Here is a 17954-nt window from a genome sequence, read left to right as displayed (position 1 = left end):
GTTTTTAAAAGCTAGTTATTAATGGAGGCAGCACTTCCAAACCATCTTCCTCTCTGAGCCCAGGACCTTGCTTTTTGGCTCGTGACCCTGGAGGAGCCGTTTCCTGGCTCTGAGCCTCAGAATCCCTCCTGGGAGGCGGGAACGGGACTAGCGCCTGCTTCGTGGTGGCCCTGAGGTTGAGACTCTGCACCACACACCTGGGTGGGTGCCTTAGTGCTCAGCACAGGGGACTCTCAACCTTGGCAGTCGGGCTCGTATTTGGGGTCTTACCCTGACTCGTACTGATTGTGAAGTAAACTCCACATCCTACTGGGTCGTCTCCTTTGAGCTAAGCTTGAAAACAAACGCACCATGAAAAAGAACTTGTCTTTTAATCATATGACATTAAATCTCTTGAACACTTGCTTTCAGTTCAGTTCAGTCGCTCAGTCGTGTCTGACTCTTTGCGACCCCATGAACCGCAGCACGCCAGGCCTCCCTGTCCATCCCCAACTCCCGGAGTTCACCCAAACTCATGTCCATCGAGTCGGTGATGCCACGCAACCATCTCATCCTCTGTTGTCCCCTTCTTCTCCTGCCTTCAATGTTTCCCAGCATCAGGGTCTTTTCCAATGAGTCAGCTCTCCGCATAAGGTGGCCAAAGTATTGGAGTTCCAGCTTCAACATCAGTCCCTCCAATGAACACCCAGGACTGATCTCCTTTAGGATGGACTGGTTGGATCTCCTTGCAGTCAAGAGTCTTCTCCAACTCCACAGTTGAAAAGCATCAATTCTTTGGCGCTCAGCTTTCTTTATAGTCCAACTCTCACATCCGTATATGACCACTGGAAAAACCATAGCCTTGACTAGACGGATAATGTCTCTGCTTTTTAATATGCTGTCTAGGTTGGTCATAATTTTCACTTGCTTTAGGAAATGTCTAATAAAAGGACTGAAATGACATGCAGTGAGGCTGTAAAGTCCATTTTCTTTCCTAGGGATGAATTTAACATTAAAGTTCTTCAGGCTTTTGTGGAACTCCACGAGTTTGCTGATCTCAACCTCGTACAAGCCTTAAGGTGAGCATTCATCCCCTGCGTGTGAAGGGAGGCTGGTTGGGCGAGTGGCTGGGCGGGGACCCTGTGGGTAACTCCAGCTACCAGAGAGAGAAACGGGGTGGGGGGGGGGACGACGGGGACGGGCCTCTCCTGCCTCCTTGTGGCCCAGGTTCTGGCTCAGCTCCTTGTCGCTTTGCCTTCTCTCTCTTTGCCTGGTCTTTGGCAGTTGTGGGTGCCTCCGCCTTCCCACTTCTGGGTGCAGTCTCAGTGCCGCCAGGCCTGGGCCCACTTGACGCCACATTTGGCTTTGCCCACTAACCACGTGGAGGCCTAGCGTGTGCCGAGGAGGGTGTGGGTTTTGTGCCCAGGGAGGCCGCCCTGGCCTGTGTTCCCAGCCTCGTTGGTAGGTGCTGGTCTCAGCCCGTCTCCTCTGCCGCAGCACCTCCCCCCCACTCCCCCCGCTTTCCTGGTGACTGCTCCCCCAGCTGTGGACTGAGGTGGCTGCTGCCTTGCTGTGGGCTCAGCCCCTGGCCTTGGCTGAAGGCCGCGCTTGTGGGTCCAGTTTTAAATTAAGCGTTTTGAAGACGGTGTCTTGGGGAGGGGCAGCCCTGGAGAGCCTGGGGTGCGCCCTCAAGGACCCTGTTCAATTCATCAGCCGTGGGGGCTCCCGCAGGTGGGCAGGGAGCGCAGACAGCGGGCGCACCTCGGTGTCCAGGGGGTCAGTGCGCTTTGGCCGCCCGGACAGGGCCTCTGCTCTCGGAGATGCCCACCCACCCCCCTGTTTTCGCCCCTGCAGGCAGTTCCTCTGGAGCTTCAGGCTGCCGGGCGAGGCGCAGAAGATCGACCGCATGATGGAGGCCTTCGCTGCTCGCTACTGCCTGTGCAACCCCGGTGTCTTCCAGTCCACGGGTGAGTGTGCGCGGCGGGTGGGTGAGGCGCAGGGGCGCCCGGGCTGGGCCTGTGCTGACGGCCCGCGGCAATGACCCCCCCCAGACACGTGCTACGTGCTGTCCTTCGCCATCATCATGCTCAACACCAGCCTCCACAACCACAACGTGCGCGACAAGCCCACGGCCGAGCGCTTCGTCACCATGAATCGCGGCATCAACGAGGGCGGGGACCTCCCCGAGGAGCTGCTGCGGGTGAGCCGCCCCGCCATGCTCCTCTCCTCCCCATGCCCCCCTCCTCCCCGTGCGCCCTCCTCCCCGTGCGCCCCTCCTCCCCGTTCTCCACTCCTCCCCGTTCCCCCCTTCTCCCCGTGCGCCCCTCCTCCCTGTTCTCCCCTCTCCCCGTTCCCCCCTCCTCCCCGTGCGCCCCTCCTCCCCGTTCCCCCCTCCTCCCCGTGGCCCCTTCTCCCCGTGTACCCCTATGTCCCCCGACTCCTCCCCAGGTAGCCGCCCCCCTCCCCCCGCCCCGTGTTTCTCTTCACCGGTCCGTGTCCTCCTCGTCCCGTCCCCACCTCTGGGCTCAGGAGCATCAGGCCCTGCCCTTGCGCCCAAGTCGACGGCCTTTAGAGGGGCCCTGGGCACGCCCTGGGGGGCTTCGCGGGGCGGCTTGTGGCGCTTGGCCTGAGCCCCGGCCGCCTTCCCTGCGCAGAACCTGTACGAGAGCATCAAGAATGAACCGTTCAAGATCCCCGAGGACGATGGCAACGACCTGACGCACACGTTCTTCAACCCCGACCGGGAGGGCTGGCTCCTGAAGCTGGGTGAGCGGCGGCGCCGGGGGCGGGACCCCGCCGTGGCCCCTCTGCCTGCGCCCGCGCCGCAGCCCCCGCGGCGCCCGGAGCGCCTCCCCGCGCGGCCGGAGGCGTCGGCTCCCCGAGGTCCCCGCACAGCGCCCCCTAGCGGCCAGGCGCGCCCGCGCGGGGTCTGCTCCGGCGGCAGCGCCGCCCCCGGGCGCCCGCCGCCTCTCTTGGTTCGGTGTGGCTGACTTTCGATGCGTGGTTTAAATGTGCCTTCTTGTTGTTTTCCTTCTGCCTGTGGCTCCCACCTTTCTGTTCTGTGACGGGCTGTCCCTGCTTGTCCTGCGTTAGGAGGTACGTACCCAGCGGCTTCCTGCCCCTTGCCAGCTGCTCTCTCCTCTCCTCTCCTCTCTTCTCTGTCGGTTCGTGTGAAGCTCCGACTTGCTTGCCATCCATCTGGCCCTCGTGGCTTCAGACGTGCCGGGCTCACTTCATCCTCCACGCAGGGCAAGGTGCCGCGGCCGCGTCGCCCCTCCGCGGCTGGGCGAGGAGTGAGGGACCGAGGCGCGTGGAGATGCCGGGCGGAGACAAGCTCGCCCCTCCGCGTCCTTGGGCCCGAGCGCATCGCCCGCCGCCCAGCCCGCTAACCAGGCAGTGCGTGTTTGCACCACCTGTGCAGAGTCCAGGCGCGTGTGTTAGAACGCGGGTGCTCTCGTCTGACCTCGGAAGCTAAGCAGGGCCAGGCCTGGTTAGTATTTGGATGGGAGAAGCGTGTTAAGAATCTCTTGACTATTGACAAACAAGCAGAAGCGCATTTATATATACTGGGCCATCTTAGGGATCCATAGGGAGTTATCATTCTGGTGGGGGTTGAGATTCCTCCTCCTGGTGACATTAGAGCCTGTGAAATGAGCCAGATGAGGCAGGCACTCTGCAGACAGTGTCAGACACCAGGGCCTACAGGAATGCTGGTGCTTTGAGTCTAACCCAGAGAGGACGAACATGGGCCTGGTGGCAGTGTGGCCGGCGTCAGGGTGTGTAGCGCGGGGCGGCTGTCCTGATTGGGGATCTAGCTCTGACCTTTTCTGGCTGTGCCAGGGTTCGGAAGACTTCTGGATCTTGGCCTAAAAAGCCAGAACCGTAGCAATGGCCGTGAGTAATGCCCGAGTGACCTTCCAGACACACCTGGCTTTGAGATCCCTTCCAGCCTGTGGGGCTGGGATGAGGGCATGAGGAAGGTGCCCAGAAGAGCAGCAGCTGCACTTGGGCCCTTCCTGTTCTCTGTTGCCAGCAAGTGCCCCCCCAGGATGGTGACAGCACAGGTCTGCCTGGCAGCCAGGGCGCCCCCAGTGCCAGCTGGGTGACTCTAAAGACTGAACTAGATGTCTGACACCAGGGCTTGTGTTCCATCCTGTCATCTGGTCGAGCAGATAACCGGACCACAGCGTTGCGGCAGAGCACCAACAGGCACAGGGCCGGCTGGTGCCCAGGGGTGTCCCAGGGTCCTGGGGCCTGCTACTCCCCCGTTCCCGCAGCCCCCGCTGTGTCCTCAGACCTAAGACTGAGGGCCACAGAGCTGGTGATGGCACAGGTCGCACCTGTAGCCCGGAGCCTCAGCCCCTGGGGCTGTTCTGCTCTCAGAGCTGTTAGCGTCCCCGGGGTGTCCAGCACACGGCCGGCCAGTCAGCGCGCCAGACTCCTGCCTACGGTTCTGACCCCGCGAAGGGTCCCTGGGTGTCGGTCCCCTAGGGACCCAGGAGGCGGGTGCTGAGGCCGTGTTAGGCTGGGCCCGGGTGCACACCTGTACTTAGTGAGGACACAGCCCTGGGCCCCTGAACAGCCTACACACACAGGCAGAGAAGCCAGCACTGTGGCCATGCATGTGCTAAGTTAGGAACCGGAGGTCCTAGCGTGACCTTGCTTGGGGGTTGGTTGTCGTAAGTTAATCTTAGAGGAGACCGTGCTTTCAGGAGGCCAGGGTGCCCCGCCAGAGCAGAGAGCCTGGTGGTGGTGCTTAATGATGGTCGTGTAAATACTTTGTAGTCACTGTGTTTTGAGAGTGAGTCAGATGTGTTAACACAGGAGTGTGGTTGGCACAGAGCTGGCGTGGAGAACAGGCTTGCGTGGTATGCACGAGAGCCCGTGTCTGCTAACAACCATGCAGGCAGCAGGCGTTTACAAAGAGAAAAGGGCTGCTTCTATCCATTCTAGTCAGGAGCAGCCAGGCTCCTTCCTGCAGGGGTGTGTATGTGTGTGTGTCCCCTTGTCCTGAAGCCCAGCCACAAACACATGCTTGAGCAGAGCTGGTCCGTCTCCCGCAGCAAAACCTGCTGGAGCTCAGAGACCAAGAGTGTCACCGCCGCCACCCTGAAAGGGGGCTTGGGGCTGGGCCAGGCTCAGGGGTCCACCTGACCACACACCTCTGTCTCAATGCCCACTGCCCCCGGCGCAAGAGGCTCCCCTGGTTGCAAGACCTGGACCAGGGCTTGGGCTCCTCCAGACGTGCCGCTCAAGTTGGGTGTAGCAGGGCAGGAGTCTAGGTGCAGAAGAGTCAGAGGCCTTCCAGGAGAACAGAGAGCCCTGCCCATGGTTCGAGACACACCTCAAGGGAATGGAGGCCTTGGGGGTTGGAGGCATGAAGGGGCCTCAGGGTCTGAGGGCCCCCAAGGACAGTGGAATTTGGACAGATGTTTCTGACGGGGATGGAAAGGGAGATTAGGGGAGCGGGGGAATCTGGGGACCCTCTTCACAGCATGACTGAGGCTGCCGCCCCACATACCTGCCCTGCCTGCCCAGCAGCATGTGGCCATCATGAGGACAGACGTCTCGTCAGTGACCCAAGGGTGAGGGTCCCAGTCTCCGAGGACCCCTCAGTGGCACTGAAACCGCAGGCGGGGCTCCCTCCCTGCAGCCGGGTGTCCGAGTGTCTCCTACCCCCAGGTCTCCCCAAATGTCAGCCCCTGTGCCTTGATTTCCGGACAGCCTTCATGTCCCCGTCTTGGCTCCTCAATCTCAGGGACCAGGTCCGTGACCCTCAGCCACAAGGGTCTCACCTGTCTGCACCCGGGGAAGCAGGGGGCGGGGCAGCCGCTGCTCACCTCATGCCGGTGGATCGCAGCCATCTGTCACCACGCGCATGTTCTCTCTTTCAACTTTTGTTCTTAAACTTCATGTCGGAAGCAGAGACTAGAAATAGAAGTGGAAGCCAGTGGGTTTCTACTGAATATTTGAGAGTAAAAGATTTTCTCTTCTGTAGTTTAAGGAGAGTAGGTGCAGATGAGCTCTGTGTGTGTGTGTGTGTGTGTATGCATGCGTGTGTGTCCCAGATCTTGTTAAGAGATTAATTCAATCTAATAATTCCCTGGGCCGAGGCCATAATCGATTTTGATGGATCCCAGGGCCGCCCCAAGTCCTCAGTAATGCGATGACGGCCCTGACGTAACGGGATTAAGTCCTGGACAGACCGGCAGCGGCGCTGACTTCATCCTGTTGTCATTTCCATGTGGGGAAATTAAGGCCATTCATCACGACTAACTCTTCCAGGAAGCAGACTTGGGGAACACTCGGGTCATCTGGGTGCCCGGCAGGCGGGCGGGGGTGCATGTGGGCCCCCCGGCAGCCACAGGCGGGCCAGGCCGCGCACTGTGGCCAGGACATGGGGCAGAATGTGAAACGTTTTCACGAAGGAGGAAGTGTAAAACCCAGCTCAGCCCCAGTGGCATTTCTGAAAAGCACAGTAGCTCATGTAGGGCTTGCTCTGCCCAGACTCACGGGGTCCCTCTGCTCTCAGGGGGGCGCGTGAAGACCTGGAAGCGGCGCTGGTTCATCCTCACCGACAACTGCCTCTATTACTTTGAATACACGACGGTAAGCGCAGGGCTGGGGGTCCTCCAGGTCGCGGGACCCTCGGCGGGTGTGGGGGAGGCTGGCTGAGCGCTTTGTCCCGCAGGATAAGGAGCCCCGGGGGATCATCCCGCTGGAGAACCTGAGCATCAGGGAGGTGGAGGACCCACGGAAACCCGTAAGCTGGCTTCCCTGCCACCCGTCCTTCCCTCCCGCTCCCCCGGCGCCTGGTGACAGCCCTATCTGTCTCCACCAGAACTGTTTCGAGCTGTACAACCCCAGCCACAAAGGGCAGGTCATCAAAGCCTGTAAGACAGAGGCGGACGGCCGGGTAGTGGAGGGCAACCACGTGGTATACCGCATCTCGGCGCCCAGCCCGGAGGAGAAGGAGGAGTGGATGAAGTCCATCAGGTGCGCCCGGGCCCACCGGGGCGGGGCCTGGGCTGTGGGGCGTGTCAGGGGGCGGGCTTTGTGCGCTTGGTAAGCCAGGAGGGGCGGACTCTAGTCTGTGGGCGTGTCGGGCCGGGTAAGGCCCGAGCTGGGGCTGTCAGAGGGGCGGGGCCTGCGTGGTGGGTGGGGCTGTTGTGCCAGAGGGGCGGGGCCTGGGGCGAGGGGTGCTCTTGACGGGGCCTTGTGTGTAGGACTGCCCCTCCCATCCTAACCCAGTTTTTTTTAACTCTCTCTCCCAGAGCGAGTATCAGCAGGGATCCTTTCTATGACATGTTGGCCACGAGGAAAAGGAGGATTGCCAATAAGAAATAGAGCTTTCCTGGTCTGAGCAGCAGGTAAAAGTAAACTGAAACCCCACAGCAGAGTGACTGGGGGCTCCCCGCGACACCCTGGACCACCCCGACGGCCTGCCCTGTCTCTGCCGGGACAGCAGCCCCTGCTGATCTCAAGAGGCCTCACGTCACCCCTTCCCCCCGCCGCCCTCCCGGCTCCGAGGACATCCTTCTCGAAGTCCCGGCCTGCAGCTGTGCCTGGTGGTCCAGCCTTGAATATCCGCGGGCAGACAAGGGGCCCCACGTGCTCCTTGGTGGCAGTGGCGGTGTTGGCCGTTCTGGAAGCCGCTGTTTTGTGTCATAACAGGAAAGGAAAAGCTACCACTTTTTTATTGAGTTTTTTTCTCAGATATATAGGATTATAGCTTTTATACGCCTTTTTATATTCTGAAATTATAATGAAAGACACTTTCTAACAGTAGTATTTTTAGAATGGCAGCTATAAATTTAACTTCTGGACACACGTATATACTGTGCACTGAGAACAAGTTACATATACACACACATGCAGCAACTGGGGAGTTGGGTGCCGTGCTCAAGGGGAACCCGAGGGCGCCCCCTGGTGGAGGGAGACGCCCGTGTCCTTGAGGACACGCACTGGGCAGGGTAGGGTTCCAGGGGTCCAGTCTTGTGAGTCATCCAGCTCAGTCTTTGTGGCCCCACAGATAACTTTTCTAAAGACACAAATCATAAATTTTGGTTTGGGGTGTTTATCCTGTAACTGCTGAATCCTAGGACGGACAGTGTATGTATTGAACCACATGAAACTGCTCACATTTGACCCGTTTCTGATACCCACAAACAGCAGTGTCACGTGGTCCAACCAGACACATGGTTCAGGCCAGCTGCGACCCCTGTCTTCACTACTTAAGGCCTGTTGGCCAAACGAATACTTATAATGATCAGATATGTTAATGTAATGTGTAGACATATAAGGAACAAGAGATAATCTTCCGCTGTGTTTTGAGAGATTTGATCTATTACAGGAAGGGGAAGAGCAGGCTGGGGGATGAAGGTGTATAGCACTTAGGCTTTTTTTTTTGTAAATAGTTTAAAACCCCAAATATGCACTGGTGGTCAGACTGGAGAAGATCCCTGACCAGGAGGTTGTCAGGTGCCGCTGGCTGAAGGAGAGGTGCTCAAGCGTGCAGTGAGGAGCTGGGCCCATCATGCCACAGAGATGGCCCAAGGGTGCACAGGTGGGGCATTCAGGGCCGGGCCAGTGACATGCCTTTTAAGTTTCATTTCCACCACCAGGACCCCCGCACATTATATGTAGGACCCCCTCGCCCACATGGGCTGTTTCGGTGGAGGGTCCCTTCCCTGGGGGACCTCTTTCCCTGCCCTACTGCGAAGACACCCACCTTGTTCAGTCTGTACGCCTGAGAGGTCATCACCTCTCCTGTGCAAAGGCCAAGTTCAAGAAAGACCACCTCAGCCTATGCATGGAGAGGTGAAACAGAGAAAACGTTTCCTGGGAGTTGCCTCGATGCTGAGACGGAATGGCTGTTGGCTCCCAGCCTCGTGCAGCTTAAAGTCACACTAGACTGCAAAGGGGGCCACGCCCAGGACCCTCCACCAGGCATCAAACTGACTGTTTTGGTTCATTCCCAAGCATTTAGGCTTTGCTACTGTACCGATACCTCAGATTCAAACCTCTAGTTCTGAGATAGGCAAGTCAGCATTCCTGAAAACGCCTGACTGGCATATATGCAACTCTGGCCCCAGTCTTCCATGAAAAGACGCTGCCCAGACCACCCGACCAAACACTGCTGACAACAACCGGCAGCGCCCTCCCCTCGGGCCAGCCACGCTCCTGGGCTGCCTGGGGTGCCAGCTCCATCAGTATTACGCGTGGGACAACCGATCTCTCTCTCCTTTGTTTGATCCAGGTAGGACCCTGGGGATCAGGACTTTGTCTTTTGGGTTTGCATCAGGGTGGGGTTGAGAGAAGTGAGCAGGAAACTTCTGTAAGAAATTTTCTCTGACCACTTGTGAAGGAGCCTCACCGGACGGCTGTTTGCCTGGGATGATGCAGAAGGCCGTGGTGCTCAGGATCTGTCCCTTGCCCTAGAAGTGTTACGTGAAGTCATGGAATTCCAGGTTTTGTCGTGACAGTATTAACCTGACAGGCTTAAGGTGTCCTCCCCCACTAAGCCCTCAGATGGCCTGGTCCAGAAGCCCCGCTGGGTCAGGGCTGTGCGGGGACAGGTCTGTGGCTGGCGGGCCTGGTTACCTGGATCTCAGTGTGATCCTGTTCGCCCCCCTGCCACCCTCCCGTCTGCACTCAGTGCTTGAATTACTCGCCTTGTCCCAACTCTGGCCAAAGAGCTTCCCTCCAGCGACAGAGGGCTGGAGGCAGGGAAGGTCTGCTGGGTGGGAGGCATGGCTTCCACAGCCCCACTCGCCCCCATTGACATGGGGGTTTAAGTGGACAACCCTGGGCCCAGACAGGCGGGTGTCCTCAGGATCACAGCATCCTTGAGCAGTTTAATGTGGTACCAAACGAAGTCCAAATAGGAGCTATTTATAGATGAAGCAGCATTTAATGCTGCATATAAAGCAATGCATATTTTTCAAGCTAAAATGCATATATCTACATAGATGTGCTTTGCTGAGAAGTTAGGTCTGTTGTAGACCAGAAACCACACATTGTGATTTCTCGTTTTATTTTTTCTTAGAAAACATTTCTATTTACGGTAAATAGTTAATATGTAAATAATGTACATATATGTTGACTTCTGGAGTGTTTGTTACAATGTATATACTCCTACAATGTGCATGAAGAAATATCCTTTATCTATTGATAATTTTGTTGTAAAGTGAATGGTAAGCCTGGAGAGTGTATGGCTGTCAAATGACAAATACTGTGTTCATTAAATAAAAACACATTGTTAAAATAAGATTGCTTACAGCTGGGTTCTTTAAAACGGGGGGATTGTTGGGTGAAGCAGCCCACACTGGACTCTCTCTCACCAGCGGGGCTGAGAGCCCATGGCTGGAGCTTTAGAAGTTTTTAAGAAAGTAAATGCAGAGAAAGAAGTCGGTGAGAAGTGTCTGCAAGCACATGCGGAAACAGCAGTAAAAAAAATAAGACACAAAAGGTTTAATTTGCTGCCATTTATATACTATATAAATTTTACATGCTGTATATTTACAGTGGGGCAAGTGCTTTTTTAATCTTTAAAAAAACAAAGATCAAACTTTAGACATCTCTGAACAACACAAACTGTATAAACCATACAGATTATTCAGATACAAACTGTATTAAATACAGTTTTCCCCACTCCGTCTCCTGATGCAGGACCAGTGAATTATAAGTGTATCACAGTTTGATAGCATATCCATATTAAAAATAAAATCACAGTATGATTTTGTCTGTAACTAGAAACTTTAAGGGACCAAGCTGACAACTCAGACTCCAATATCATAGTCAAGACGAGACACTGTATAAAAAAGTGTTATGTAATAAAAACATACTGTAGGCCTTACAAATAATGTTTGGATTATACATTCATAATGTAAATACTCATCATAACTGGTAAATTGATTGGAATAGTTCCACAAAGTTCAAAAACAGAACTTGTCTATAAAATACATCTTCAAATCTTGAATACAACTAAAATATGAAGCAAATTAGTTTCTAGTATCAGACATTACAGAAAACAGGCTGCTCTCAAAAGTCTGGTCGAGAGCTTGTGAATCTTTAAATACGTCTTTAAATTAAATATACACGCTGTCAGTTTGTACTTTTAATAATCCCACGGTTTCCCGGTTGGCCTTGCACCGGATGTCTACCTTGGAGGAGCATTGCATGGAATACGAGTGGTCAACCTGAGTCTGTGATTAAGCAGCATTTGAGATGTTCTAGTCCAGGGCGTTATTTTCAATGTGATTTATATACACAGTATTTTACAATGGTCAGCAGTTGTAGAAAGTGTTCATCCGTTTGGAATAAGGGTAATTAAGAAAAGGTAAAAACTAAAAAAAAAAGTCCTCCATGGTAAAATCTGTACAGTATTTACTAAAGAAGCACCACGCAGATTTGAACAAAGTTATTTTCTCTATTTATAATTTAAGCTGGGTTGGGGATGGCTTCTGTTGAACACGGTGAATCTGAAAGACAAGAGGCAGCCGCGTCAGTGGTCCAGAGGCAGGAAGTGGAACCCAGGGCCTGGTGAGCCCAGGTGGGCTGTCTCTTCCATTCCCGTCCTCCCGCCCCTTTGCAGGTGCCCCAAGTCTCTAGGAAAGCCCCCTGGCCTCCCTGCAGGCAGTAGCTGGGAGGCCAGCGGGGAGGGCGCCCTCTGCTGGGCACTCGGAGCCGCAGCCCTAGGAAGAAAGTCTGCGAATTCCTTAACGGGCCTCAGGGCTTTCCCCTTGAGGACTCGCTAAGTGTTCACTGACCGCACGGTGGTCCTCTGTAGACAGTTCACTCAAGCCTCACCTCGCTGAGAAGTCACACATTTGGACGAAAGTCCCTCCCCGTTCCCCATGACCACTCCCCACCCCCACCCCCACCGGGGCCACTGAGCACCAGGCCTGGAGATGAGGCTAGAGGCTTTGATTTGCTGTAAAAAAGCACCCAAACCTCATTCAGATCAAGCCAAGCCCTTACTGTCTGAAACAAGTGCAGGGTGGGGAGGAGCGGGGCACCCAAAGCTCAAGGACAGGGGTCTTGGGAAGGGCCCCCTCCCTCAGGCCCTCAGGTAGGGCTGTGTGAAGAAATGACTTCTCCATCTTTCAAATGACTTAAGCTTCTGACCTGCCCTCGTTTTCTACAGCGAGGGAGAACGTGTCTAAGGGCCTGAACCTCACCCCCCTCAAGGGCTGACTCCCCACCTGCTCCCCTGCAGCCCCAAGCTCCCTCCTCAGGCCCCTCAGCGGCTCCACAGACGGTCAGGACAAACATGCAGAGAGGAAAAGAGCTCACCATAACTAGTGAAGTTTTTGTTTTGAGGCCAAGTTTTCAATCACCTAGAAAGCAAAGGTTAGGAAACATTTTAATAATGTTTTTGCAAAAATTTTAGTGCCTGTGCTCTGTGCGTATCACATTATTAACTTAGAAGCAGTTCTCAAACAGGTTTGTTGCCTGAAGTCAGTCCTACACGAGCTGTGCTTCCAAGGGTTTCACTGAAAACGCTTTTACATGGTGACTTGAGGGCCACGTCCCCGTGGGAACAGCCCAATCTGATCCCAGCAAACCAATCAGCATTTCAACGTTGGGTCAAAGACCTCCAGAGCTTGATGATGCCACAGAACAGGAGTCTGGAGGAAAGGAGAGTGGTCAAGGCGCCAGCACAGGCAGGCAGGCAAAGAGGTCCGTCCTCTGAAAGCTGACAGTGGTGCTGGGCCTGGGCCCTCGGGGGTGGCCCTTGCTGGGAGGTCAGGACAGTATGGGCGTCCAAGCGTCATCAGATGCCATCAGATCGAAGACAGGAAAGGGTCCCCCCGCCTGCAGCCCCTGGAGACCTGCATGTGGGCCACCACATGTCCACTACTGGGCTTCGCGTGCCACCTACTGTCCCCTGAGCCAGCTCTGTGGGTGAGCCACGCCCATGGTGGGCTGGCGGCCTCTGGCTGTGTTCCTCACCACAGACCTGCAGCCTGAAGGGGAAGATTCAGGCAGACAGGCAGAATTCCCGAGGACCTGCCCGGACCACTTCACCCCACGCAGTCAGAAGGGACTCATCTCACCCAGACCCTGCCCCAAACTGCGGAAATGTTTGTGGAAACCAAGGTGGAAATGCACACTGTTGCCATCTTAACAAACAGAGCAAAGGACACATAGCTTCCCTTTCCTAACGGCCCCACGAGTCTTCTCATTTGCTCCAAGCACCCCCGGCATCCACCCCTCCCCAAACACCCCACCTCTCATGATCTCTGCTTCTCCCAAACGCCAGTGCGCTGTGCGGCCATCTGTCCCTCCTCCACCAACCATCACGTGACTGTGGGCCATTGGAGGGGGTCCTCCCCGAACCAGCATGACTCCTCCCTGGGTCCAGGACACGGTAGAGAACCCATGGCCTCTGGGGCTCCCGGACGGCAGGCAGGGTCACAAGGGGGCACCTCGGGGGTCGGGGTGGGTGGGGGGTAAGCATGGAAGGCCCAGGCCGGGCTCCGCCAGCTCCGCAGGGCCACGGACGGGGCCTGGGCTGCAGCGCAGCTTTACTGACACATCAATTTCACACAATTTTCATGTGAAATGAAAGTCTTCTTTGGACTCTTCCAACCATTTAAAGGAGAAGGCAATGGCACCCCACTCCAGTACTCTTGACTGGAAAATCCCATGGGCAGAGGAGCCTGGTGGTCTGCAGTCCATGGTGTCGTGAAATGTCGGACACGACTGAGCGACTTCCCTTTCACTTTTCACTTCCACGCATTGGAGAAGGAAATGGCAACCCACTCCAGTGTTCTTGTCTGGAGAATCCCAGGGACGGCGGAGCCTGGTGGGCGGCCGTCTATGGGGTCGCACAGAGTCGGACACGACTGAAGTGACTTAGCAGCAGCAGCAACCATTTAAAAACGTCCAATCCTTCCCAACCGGTAGGCCACGTGAAGACGGCGCCTCGCCCTCGGCCCGGCCCCCTGCAAGGCTCAGCACTCCTTCTAGGGTCGAAGGTCAGGGGAACACCTGAGAAAGCCAGAAGGGCTGCCTCCAGAGCGGTCAGAGCAGGAGAGACTAGGAAGTTACAAGTGGGCCAAGCTCTGCAGGGCAGACAAGAATCCCAGCGCCCGGCAGCCTGCGGTCACCTGGGAACCCCACCGGGAGCCAGTGCCCGAGACCCGGGCCCGAGGCGTGATGCCTGCGCACCGGTCACCAGACAGACTTCCAGGGTCTCCTCACAACGGGCAGAGGTTCAGGACCCGGGAGAGAAAGGAGGTACCACAACACTTCTGTCAAACATGGCGTATGAACAGTTCTGTCCCCAATCAGACGCCCAGAGCCACACACTGCACAGGCTCCTGGCTCTACCTCGCTCAGCTTTCCCACCAGCCTCGAGGGGCCGCGCGGAGGCCTCGCGAGAGCCGGGTGAGGACGTGAGGCGGGGCTCAGCGAGACTGACAGCTGCTCCGCCCTGTGAGGCTCCTCCCCCGAGCGACCGCCTCTCCCCAAGGGAAGGGCGCCTAAGGCCACCACTCCCAGCGCGCCCCTCACCACTGCCGCTCTCCCAGCGCGCCCCCTTACCCTGGTCGCACTGGGACAGACGACACCTGACCTCCCGGCTCTCCATCCTGAAGTGTTTGGTTTTCTCACAGAAGGGTGCCGCGCCCTCCAGCGGCAGGCCGTCTGCGAGGGGGAAGGCGCCCTCGGCTTTCCGGAAATGGTCCACAGTCTCACAGCTGGCTGCCTTGGGCAAGCGCGGTTCTGAATCTCGCCCAAAGTCCTCTGATCTCCTCGAGTGTCTCTTCTTTTTCTTCTTCTTCTTCTTGTGTCTGTGGAGGTCAGCGTCAGAGTGCGCTACGGAAAGGTCTGAATCCTGCTGATGCCTGTCGAAGACAAAGCCAGGACTAGGACCACCAGGAAAGCAAACCGCCCCAAGGAGAACTGGTCCTCTCTGACTCACACCCCGTTCTGTGGACCTTCACTACACACACAAGTGAAACTCTTTCCTAATTAAACATGCGGTTTTCACTGTAATAATTTAAGTCCAGGGTCATAAACTCACCAGTTTCAACCTGTCCCCACCGCAACCTTCAACTTTGGGGAGAAGAGCTCTGGCCAAAACACCAGAGGAAGAAAGGACTCCACCAACTTATCCTGAAACTAGTTAGTGGCTGAAGGAAAAAGTATCTTTGCTGGGTGTGTCAGGCACACAGAGGAAGGAGGTTTGATTTCCTTTTCCTTCAAGTAACCACTCTTCACCTGTGGCTTCTGGTAATCTCTTCCCAGGGTTTCGATCTTAAGAGACACCAGTGTATAGTAACTGTGTTTGTGCTCAGTCCTGTCATCACGGAGAAGTCATTTTCCAGAAAACTGCTGACCAATTTAGCTTTTAAAAAATACGAGAACAAACTTCCCAATGAGATTTCAAACTGAGAAATGGAAACTCAGTTTGAAATCTCATTGGACAGTTTGTTGGAGATTATCAACAGACATAGAACTATAACTACATCTGTGAATAAATAGGTTAACACTCAATCCTAAAGAAAATCAACCCTGAATGTTCTTTGGAAAGACTGATACTAAAGCTGTAGCTCCAATACTTTGGCCACCTGATGTGAGGAGCAGACTCATTGGAAAAGACCCTGATGCTGGGAAAGATTGAGGGCAGGAGGAGGAGGAGACGACAGAGGATGAGATGGCTGGATGGCATCACAGACTCAATGGACATGGGCTTGAGCAAACTCTGGGAGATGGTGAAGGACAGGGAAGCCTGGAGTGCTGCAGTCCATGGGGTCGCAAAGAGTCGGACACAACTGAGCAACTAACCACCACCACCACCGTGAAGTCGGAGAATCCCAAGCTTTAACCTCCCGAATGCTGCACGTGTACTGTTACAAAGCACCAACTGAACGCAGCAACATCTTGAAAGACCAAGTTTTTAGGTGTTTTATAAAACCGCGTAATAAGATACAGCTTAAAACAGAGCTAAGGAATCGATAAAAACAGGGCAGTCCCAAACCCACCGAGATGAAAGCTACGCACGACACAGCCCTCACCCATCCCCAGGCTGGGTGTGGAGGGCGCGCCCCCCACGCATAGCCGCCCCTCACCTGGAGTCTCGGTCCCGGTGTTTGTCTTTGGATTTCTTCTTCTTCTTCGACTTTTTGTGCTTCTTCACTTTGGGCTCCTCTACAGGGTCCTTCTGTAAGCTTCTCCAGGCTTTCTTTTCTACGTGACTCTCATTCTCGAGGCTATCGTATCTCCGTTTCCGTGACTTAATGTTGTCATGTTCGTGAAACCGTGCGGCCAGGTCGCAGCTGCCGTCTTCAGCCCCGAAGCTGAGCCTGTCGTGGGTGTACTTGGCGGCAGGGTGTGGAGGGGGCGCGTGGGCCATGCCCGCCCGGGGGCTGCTGAAGCGGTGCCGGTCCCTCTCTTTGGCCACCAGCTCGTAGCCCTTGCGGCCTCTGTAGTGGTCCTTGTAAGGCCGGCCGCCATAGGGCCCGGCCCGCTCGTACTCTCGCTCGGCGTGGAAGGGCCGCCAGTCCCGGGGCTCCCGGCTGGGATACAGGGGGGACCTGTCGTGATGGTACCGGCAGCGCTCCCAGCGCAGCCTGTCCGGGTAGTACTTCTCCCGGGTCCAGGCATGGTCGCCCTCGGCGTGGTGGTAGCGGCCCCACTCCTGGTCAGGGGCGCCCCTGCTCCGGGAGTGGTGGTGGCCTGACCTGGCCAGGGAGCTGGGGCAGGGGGGCTGCGGGGCCAGGGCGCAGGGCTCCGGCCGGGGCCGCTCAGGCCGCGGCCGCTCGTGCTCCCGGTGGGGCCGCTTCCGCCGATGCTGCACCTCGGTCCTGCTCCGGCTCTCCCGTGCATGCTCGCCACTGGACGAGCGGTCCCTTCGGCTGCGGTAATGTCCTCGGTCGACCTTTCTCAGGCTGCTGACCTTCTCCTGGACCAGACACGGCTCCGGGGCCTTCTGCCCGGCCTTACTGTCTTCCCCTCTCTCACTGCTGCTGCGCTCGGGGGGCCCCTCAGGACGGTTTTCTGTGGTCGTGTCTAGCTGCGCAGAAGGCGCCTCATCTGTGGACACCCCCGTGCTCTTAGAGGGACCCTCCGCATCCGAGCCTCTGTCCCGACCGCTGTGACCCAAGGGCTCGGGCTCATGGTCACCCTCAGAAGGCACAGAGGGACCTGGGCTCAGCCTCCCTGCGGCTTCCGCGGCCACCGGGTCCTGGGGCCGCTCTGGTAACGTCCCTCCCACGTCCGGGGACGGTTTGCTCTGATCGTCTGTTAAATTCCCAGGGTCACAGGGTGCCAAAAGCTGATCGTCCCCGAGGGCGTCCTTGTCGGGGTTACAAAAGGTGCTGGCACTCGGTACAGCCTCCTCAGGTTCTGCCGAAACACGTTCAGAGACTTCTTCTTTGGTAGGTTTGATGCTGGGGTCCGAGGGCGGCGAAGCCTTCTTGAATTTGCTGCTGAGATTCGAGACAGACTCCAGGTTGTCCCGGGCATCACCGGGAGGGGAGCGGCCAGCCTCCAGCTCCGCCTCCGGATGCTCCAGAGGCCTCTCCTCTGAGCCAGGTGTCCTGCAGCCCCGCAGAGACAGAGAAGGACAGGGGTCATTTACTCATTTGCTCTCTGGGTTTTTGTCAATGGGCTACAGGGACAAACACTTCATTTATTTACTAAATATTTTATGGCTTTACTGTATCTGGCTGAAACCTAAAACTGGGCTTATCATTTTTGGAAACTTCAAGTTTTCTCATTGTACATAAATGTAAAAATTTCTATCAAGCCTACTTCATTTTTCACTAATAACTCTGCAATTCTAAGTGCCTCTGGTTTTCAAATATTTTTCTAATTCTTCTCAGTAACTAAGTCCAGACCATCAAAAAAGTCAAATAATGACAGGGCGCTTACTTTTTCTCTGGATCCCTTTTCTCCGAATTTTCCTGGAGCCTCAGAGGCAGAGTAGTTACCTCCCAACAGAGCCAAGAGCTCCCTGAATT

At 56.0% G+C, this 17954-nt stretch overlaps 2 protein-coding genes across 7 annotated transcripts in view; one reads left to right on the top strand and one right to left on the bottom strand.

Moving 5' to 3' along the window:
- Nucleotides 1-10249, top strand: part of CYTH3 (cytohesin 3) — a 68473-nt gene extending 58224 nt beyond the window's left edge. For all 3 annotated transcript variants that reach the window (XM_061402195.1, XM_061402194.1, XM_061402193.1), the window contains exons 6-13: nt 978-1058; nt 1834-1946; nt 2031-2179; nt 2634-2745; nt 6512-6588; nt 6671-6742; nt 6821-6975; nt 7254-10249. In XM_061402195.1, the coding sequence (XP_061258179.1) occupies nt 978-1058; nt 1834-1946; nt 2031-2179; nt 2634-2745; nt 6512-6588; nt 6671-6742; nt 6821-6975; nt 7254-7326 (832 nt within the window). In that variant the 3' untranslated portion in view covers nt 7327-10249. The remainder of the gene's footprint in view (nt 1-977; nt 1059-1833; nt 1947-2030; nt 2180-2633; nt 2746-6511; nt 6589-6670; nt 6743-6820; nt 6976-7253) is intronic.
- Nucleotides 10250-11349: 1100 nt separating this feature from the next.
- Nucleotides 11350-17954, bottom strand: part of USP42 (ubiquitin specific peptidase 42) — a 55869-nt gene continuing 49264 nt past the window's right edge. For all 4 annotated transcript variants that reach the window (XM_061402191.1, XM_061402190.1, XM_061402189.1 and 1 more), the window contains 4 exons: nt 16062-17531; nt 14533-14834; nt 12277-12320; nt 11350-11462 (listed from right to left, as the gene is read on the bottom strand). In XM_061402191.1, coding sequence (XP_061258175.1) covers nt 12313-12320; nt 14533-14834; nt 16062-17531 — 1780 coding nt within the window. In that variant the 3' untranslated portion in view covers nt 11350-11462; nt 12277-12312. The remainder of the gene's footprint in view (nt 11463-12276; nt 12321-14532; nt 14835-16061; nt 17532-17954) is intronic.

Source organism: Bos javanicus, chromosome 25 (genome assembly GCF_032452875.1).
Source record: "Bos javanicus breed banteng chromosome 25, ARS-OSU_banteng_1.0, whole genome shotgun sequence".
NCBI lineage: Eukaryota > Metazoa > Chordata > Mammalia > Artiodactyla > Bovidae > Bos > Bos javanicus.
Note: the sequence above shows the minus strand (reverse complement) of the source record. Positions and strands in the feature narration are given on the sequence as shown.